A 6,553-nucleotide genomic window follows, 5' to 3' on the forward strand; every position below is an offset into this window, starting at 1 on the left:
TTTCCAGCAATGGCGGCCGCTACTAAGTTTTAAAATTACTCATACTAATCTTTCAGGGTCACAAAATAAACTTTTAACATATTTTCAGGCGAGAAAGTAGTTGTGTAAACATCAAATATCTGCTCGGTTTATCAAGATATCCCATATTTGCAAAAGTGCTTCGACGTTTTCAGAGGCGTCTGCTACCCACCAGCTCGACAGCTAGCCGGGAGCTCGAGGGTTACTGATGCGGCCGAGAACGGCACAACTCCCGGCACAACTCCCGGCACATCATTTTCAGATCACCGCGGAGTTTCGCTGCTCGGGTTAAACGTAATATATAAGTCACTTAGACAACCTAAAAATGTTATTGTTGGGCTTTTTTCAGTGTTTTGTTTGTTCGTGAGTAAATCGGTTTGGCTGAGATTAAAGTTATTAGATTAGATAAAATAAAACTTTATTAATCCCCCGGGTGGGTTCCTCCTTGGTTTTCACACAGCTGACTAAACGTCAAACAGAAAACTTATTAAACAGAAGTATGAGACAGTCGAGAATTTACGCCAGTGTCTGGTTATATTTTAGATAGCAAGAAGCAGACGGCCGAGTTTATTAAACTCCACCGAGACAGCGGTGACGCTAATCAGAACTAGCTTTCTGATTCAGAAGGCTAGACCGTCCAATTTCACGCCTTTAAATTTTAAAGGCGTGTTTGTGTGTGTGTTTATACAATTGCTATTATGTTTGCACTTTATGTGTAATGTTACTGACTGCAAAGATCAGTAAGATGTGTGTATTTTTTATTTATTAGTTTTATTTATTTAATATTATTTTTTAATTGAATGACTGTCTAGTAGTTCACAGATGTCGAAAAACTGAGTGTGGTAAAGCCACTGATTTTTTTTATGTATATTTCTGCAATCTGCACATTGTACTGACTTTCATTTTAATGTTTACACCAGGGTTCCTTGTCAGAACTTTATGCTCAGATGTTTGTAAGCTAAAAATAAACTATTGTGTATGTTCAAATATACTGTTGTGATTGAAGAAGTTAAATAAAAATGTCAGTCATCAATTCATGCATCACCTCATGTCATCATAACAGAGGTCTGTCTTCCAGGAAAGAACAGTTTAAAATTAATGTAATATAGTATTGGCCATGCTATATGATGTATTGCTTGTCTTTGTTTAATAATACAGAAGACAAAGACCTTAAAAAATAATCGCATATCGCATCGCAATCGCAATATTGGGGCAAAAAATCGCAATTAGATTATTTTCCATAATCGTTCAGCCCTAATGTGTACAGGCATTTATTTATGCACAACTCTTTTTTAAGGCTAATAACTTTTCCAACACCTCAATTCTTTTTCTTTTTTGCTGGCATGCTTGGAATAATAGCCCTGTTGCATGACTCTGTTTCAGCCGGCAGACAGATGGCCTCACGTTTGACTCTAGAATACTTTGGTATACAGAGGACGACCGTGGCTCAGGGGGTTGGGAAGCGCATCTGTAACCGGAAGGTTGCCGGTTCGATCCCTGGGCTCACTGTCCTGGTCATTGTGTCCTTGGGCAAGACACTTTATCCTACCGCCTACTGATAGGGGCCGATGGCGTTCCCTGAACCTCGCAACCGTAGCTTGCCTCCACCAGTGAGTGAATGAATAGTGGCATTGTAAAGCGCTTTGGGTGCCTTGAAAAGTGCTATATAAATCCAATCCATTATTAGTTAATGGCCGACTTGATGATCGCAAGGTGCCAAAGTCCATGTGGCAGCAAAAAAAAAATCATCACCCCTCCTCCACTGTTAGTGACAGTTGGCAGAGGTATTTGTGTGGATACGTTGTGTTTGTCATCCATCCATTTTCTGTCACTTATATGGGTTTTGGTCTCTGGGGCAGCAGTTTCAGCAGAGAAGTCCAGGCGTCCCTCACCACAGCCACCTCCTCTCAACCAGGGGGACACAGATCAGTACAGCATTCTCCTCACTGTAAACGCCGCCCCGATCCATCTGTCATTCTTGTGTTCACTTGTGAACAACACCCTGGGATTCCTAACTCCTCCACTTGGGCCAGTAGCTGGTCCCTGACCCAGAGTGGGCACTCCACTCTCTTCTGGCTGAGAACCACGGTCTCGGACTTGGAGGTGCTAATTTTTCTCTAATTCAATTTTCTCTTTGATCATAGGTGAGGGGCCAGGTAATCTCCCATGGGAAACCCTAATAGGGGGAAACTGCCCTGAACAACATCGCTCCTGGGATCACTGGGGGGCACAAACCTCTCCTTGATAAGGTGGCGATTCATGGAGGGGAATTGTGTTTGATTTTCATCCAATGTGGGGCTGTGCATTATGGTTAAACATGTCCACATTACAATTATAAACCACACTGTACATTCTTTATAGAGAAAATAGACTTTCTCTTTCTTTTGTCCTTTCTCCCTCTTCTCAACCCCAGACAGTCACAGCAGATGGCCGCCCTTCCCTGAACCTGGTTCTGGTGGGAGTTTCTTCCAAAATTTGAATCTGTTCATCTGGATGTAGCGTGTTCAGTGGGAGAAACGTTTCGTCACTCATCCAAGTGACTTCTTCAGTCTCAGCTGACTGCAGGTTTCCCCAATCTTATAAACAGTACATTTGTACAATGACTGAAACTAGCTAACTAAAAGAACAATGGGCTGTGAGATCAGTTCCTTGATCATTAATGTGTAGTTTGTCATGGTTGTTGATTAGTGGTCATGACAACCATTAGGGGACTGTTGTTATGATTTGGGGCTATATAAATAAAATTGAATTGAAATGAATGCAATTCAAATGTTAGTCTACTTACCCTCCTCGAGAGGAGAATTCTTATGAAAGCGCCCTCTGGTGGTGTTTGAAAATCATAACAATCCACTTCACATGCGCCACTTGTAGGTCATTGCTTAACCTCCTATGACCTGGCGTCCACATATGTGGACATCACATTTTGGGTTATTTAGATCAAAATACTCGATTTTGCTCTACAAGGACCTGATATCCACTTACGAGGACATTATGCTGCTACTGTTCTATCGAAATGTTAAACGAATATCCTCATTTTCCTTAGGAACAAAAAATAGGTAATAAATAAATAAAAATCTGGTAATTCTTTGTTTTTACATTCATCAGGTCCCAATCTATGGAAGCCCGTTTCCGCCACTAAAAAAAAAAGGATCCATAACTCAAAATTCTGAGTTATTTTCTCGAAATTTCGATTTATTAACTCAAAATTTTGAGAAAAGTAACTCGAAATTTCGAGTTAGCGCTGCCAATCAGTAATCTATGTGAATGACGTCATTTCCTTGTTACCCGGAAGCTGAAGCCCTCAGCTACAAATGCTACAGCTAAGCTACCGGTATTACATCCAGTCGTGAACGCACAGATTGCTGAGTGTTTTCAGCCTGGCTTCACAAATGATGAAATCCCTGTGTTATTAGCTGAATCACATGGTGTTACTATCAGCAAACATACTCGCGAAAGCGCCAATTTGTTGGGATCCGTTTTTGAGTGGCGGTCCTCTGCACCATATGCTTCCGGGTAACAAGAAAGCGACCTCATTCACGTATATTTTTGATTGGCAGAGCTAACTCGAAATTTTGAGAAAAGTAACTCGAAATTTTGAGAAAAGTAACTCGAAATTTCGAGTTATATTTCTCGACATTTCGAGAAAATAACTCGAAATTTCGAGTTATGGATACTAGCTTTTTTGTTTTTATTTAGTGGCGGAAACGGGCTTCCATACCAATCAGTCCAAATATCAAAGAGAAATTAAAAATGCATGCCGTGGAAGAGTTCGGGTCTTAGGAGGTTAAAGACTATGTAAAAATAGTAAAGTGGCATATGCTATTTAATTTTAACTTACATAAAACCTGGTGTAGCAACTAAAATAATATTTTCATTATGGAATCATTGGCAGCTATGTGTCCACTCTCTGCTGTGATTCTCCAGTCCCCAACATTAATCTTTTTCAATTCTTGTGTAACCTTTTTATTTATTTATTCATGTACGTCAGTGAAACCAAAACTGCCTGATTATGTGTCATTTTATCTAGGACTGGCTAACAATTTGAGATAACACTGAAATATTTGTATATCAAGGCTGGTATTTATTATAATAGTAAAAAGACATTTGTCATGTATTTTATTTTGCTCTGAAGGTTATTACATTAATTATAGTAAGATATTAGTAATATAGTACACTACTAATGTAATATTAGTAATAGCCACTAAAACCTATCAATGGTGTAAAACACAATTATTCAAAAGATATACTTTTTAGATTTTTAAAAAAAAACATAGTAAAACTTTAGCTGCAATGTTTCAAGCCAGATTATATAAAACTGGCCATCTAATTAGCATAACTCATTTCTAATGTCGTGGATTTATTATTACTAAAAAAAGATTGCACAACAGTAAATTAAAATTTTCTGCAATATGTGAAGCATGAAATACAAAAAAGTTCTTCTTTTTTTTTAAATAGTAAAAAATCAAAGAGAATGTTTTATGCAGATGTAGACAAGAGGTTTATCCTCATTCATCCAGCAGGGGGCGCCCATCAATTGTCAGGAACTCTCAGTGTCTGTAGATTAAGGAATGAATAAATAATAAGTATACAGATAAGAGAAGTTAAGTCTCTCTATATAAATCTGAGAAGCAAATCATTTGAGATGTAATTATTTTCACCTATTATTCTTTTAAGGCGAACTCAGTTTCAAAGCACTTCTTTGTTGCAGGTTCCACACAGACAGCCGAAGAGCCCGTTGATCATCTGTATGGCACAGAGGATCACCTGCAGGCAGCTTGTGGCCAGCAGAGTGCCGAACAGTCCAAGGTTAAACTGCACAATGTTCTTGGGCTCTGTGCATAAGCTCCACAATTTATCGTTCTTCAGGTAGTTGTTGTCACTGTGCAAGACAGGAGATTTATAAATGACTAAGAATTAAGAAACATATCAAACGTGTCCTGAGGAAGTCACTCCTGTGCTTTTTTTTTACCCTGTGAGTTCTTTAAAAGGCGTTGTCCAGATCAGTACAGTTTTGCAGAGAGGCCCATTCTGCAAACCAAGTGCTGCAACAATTAAACTGTACAGGCCTCCAGCAACACCCACTGCAGCAAATGCAATTGATAAGAACATCTGCAGAGAGAGTAAATGATAAAGGTCAAATGCAATCATGATACAGTTTAAAGACACAACTCCCCCCCTGTTGATAAATGAAACATTTAGGGAGGGACAAGCACTCTGTTTAGTTTTCCCATAGACTACAGATCTCCTTAAAATTAAGTACAGGCTAAACCAAACATAACAAAAACAGGTTTGCTGGTACTGTGTTAAGTCACTTTTTCTATTTCTGTTGCAGGCTTAATTTTTACAATGTAATCATAGCTTAACTCTATCAACAAAAAGGCCTTCGCTGGATTGCTGTACGTTTGAAGTTTTGTTTTTTATTAAAATGCATTTCTGTACCACTAAGTCCAAAAACATTTCAGTGAGCCTTTTCCTGTGTCTTCAACCTTTAAACATTCTCTCGAGATCAAGAAAGGAGACTCTGCAAACAACATGATGTCTAATTAAATTAGGATGACATCTAAGTAAATTAGGAACCTAAAAAGACATGCTGTTGTGGCTTGCAAATTGCAGCGAATTTGGCTTCTTTTTTTTGGCTTCACTTGAATTTAGCCTCAGTACAAAAGTGGAGAAAATAAAGATTGAACTATACAAGGAATTTTTATAAAATAATCATCACTTTGGGCCAGTTTGTATGACACACATTGGAGTGACCTTGTGGCATATACTTTAACATTTCAGGTCAATAGCTATTTGTATTTCCACTGATCTTACTGATGTTATTTTTAACTATTTACTGACAATTTGCAGAGTTCAAATCTCCTTTCAGTGAAGATTGCATATGATGCATTAATCATTAAACTTAATCAAGCCTCCCTAATCGACCACTTGCAACATCTTATTGTACTCATGTCTGACTCACCCCACAGCGATTTCCACAGCAACCCTGTTTACCAGTTAAATGAATGTACAATGCTGGTAGCAACACCTGTAGAAGGACAAAGGAGGTGATAGGACATAATATTCAGTCGGATATTAGTGGAATATTTAAAAGACTCTGTAAACATGCAAACATGAGCCTTCATTCGTGTTTTGAGAAGCAGTGCGCACCAAGTGCATTCTGACTTTTCAACCTTGCAAATATACAGAATAAAAATGTTTAATTTCTGCAACAGACTGAAAAATAAAAAAAAGACCACTCACCATTACACCCCCTCCAATGAGTCCCCCCATGTATTTCACCTCCTCGGTAATATGTCCGTCTTTGGCATAAGTGACGTCCCCATCAGGGAAGAACAGCACGATGTTACAGATGATAGATATGACTACTAGTGGGTACAGAGCAACAGCAATAAAACGGGAACATTTTCCAGTGCACATGTCTGCAGATGGAGAAAGTTACTAACTTGGTAGCAAAGTTTGAGCTCAGATGATTCTTGCTTGTCGAAAGAGGCTCCACTTAAATGTGACTGGGGAAGAAAAAGCAGCCAGTGGG

The 6,553-nt window shown here is 38.7% G+C and overlaps 1 protein-coding gene across 1 annotated transcript; it reads right to left on the bottom strand.

Moving 5' to 3' along the window:
• Positions 1 to 4,059: 4,059 nt before the first annotated feature.
• LOC146660471 (transmembrane 4 L6 family member 5-like) lies at positions 4,060 to 6,553 on the bottom strand. The gene is made up of 5 exons (XM_085419569.1): positions 6,262 to 6,553; positions 5,981 to 6,046; positions 4,988 to 5,127; positions 4,677 to 4,897; positions 4,060 to 4,572 (listed from the first exon to the last, which is right to left on the bottom strand). The coding sequence occupies exons 1-4, from the start codon at positions 6,436 to 6,438 to the stop codon at positions 4,705 to 4,707; spliced, it is 576 nt and encodes a 191-aa protein (XP_085275695.1). The 5' UTR covers positions 6,439 to 6,553; the 3' UTR covers positions 4,060 to 4,572; positions 4,677 to 4,704.

Source organism: Rhamphochromis longiceps, linkage group LG10 (genome assembly GCF_057381845.1).
Source record: "Rhamphochromis longiceps isolate RC_006_pf linkage group LG10, R_longiceps_female_GT1.1, whole genome shotgun sequence".
In the NCBI taxonomy this organism is placed as follows: domain Eukaryota; kingdom Metazoa; phylum Chordata; class Actinopteri; order Cichliformes; family Cichlidae; genus Rhamphochromis; species Rhamphochromis longiceps.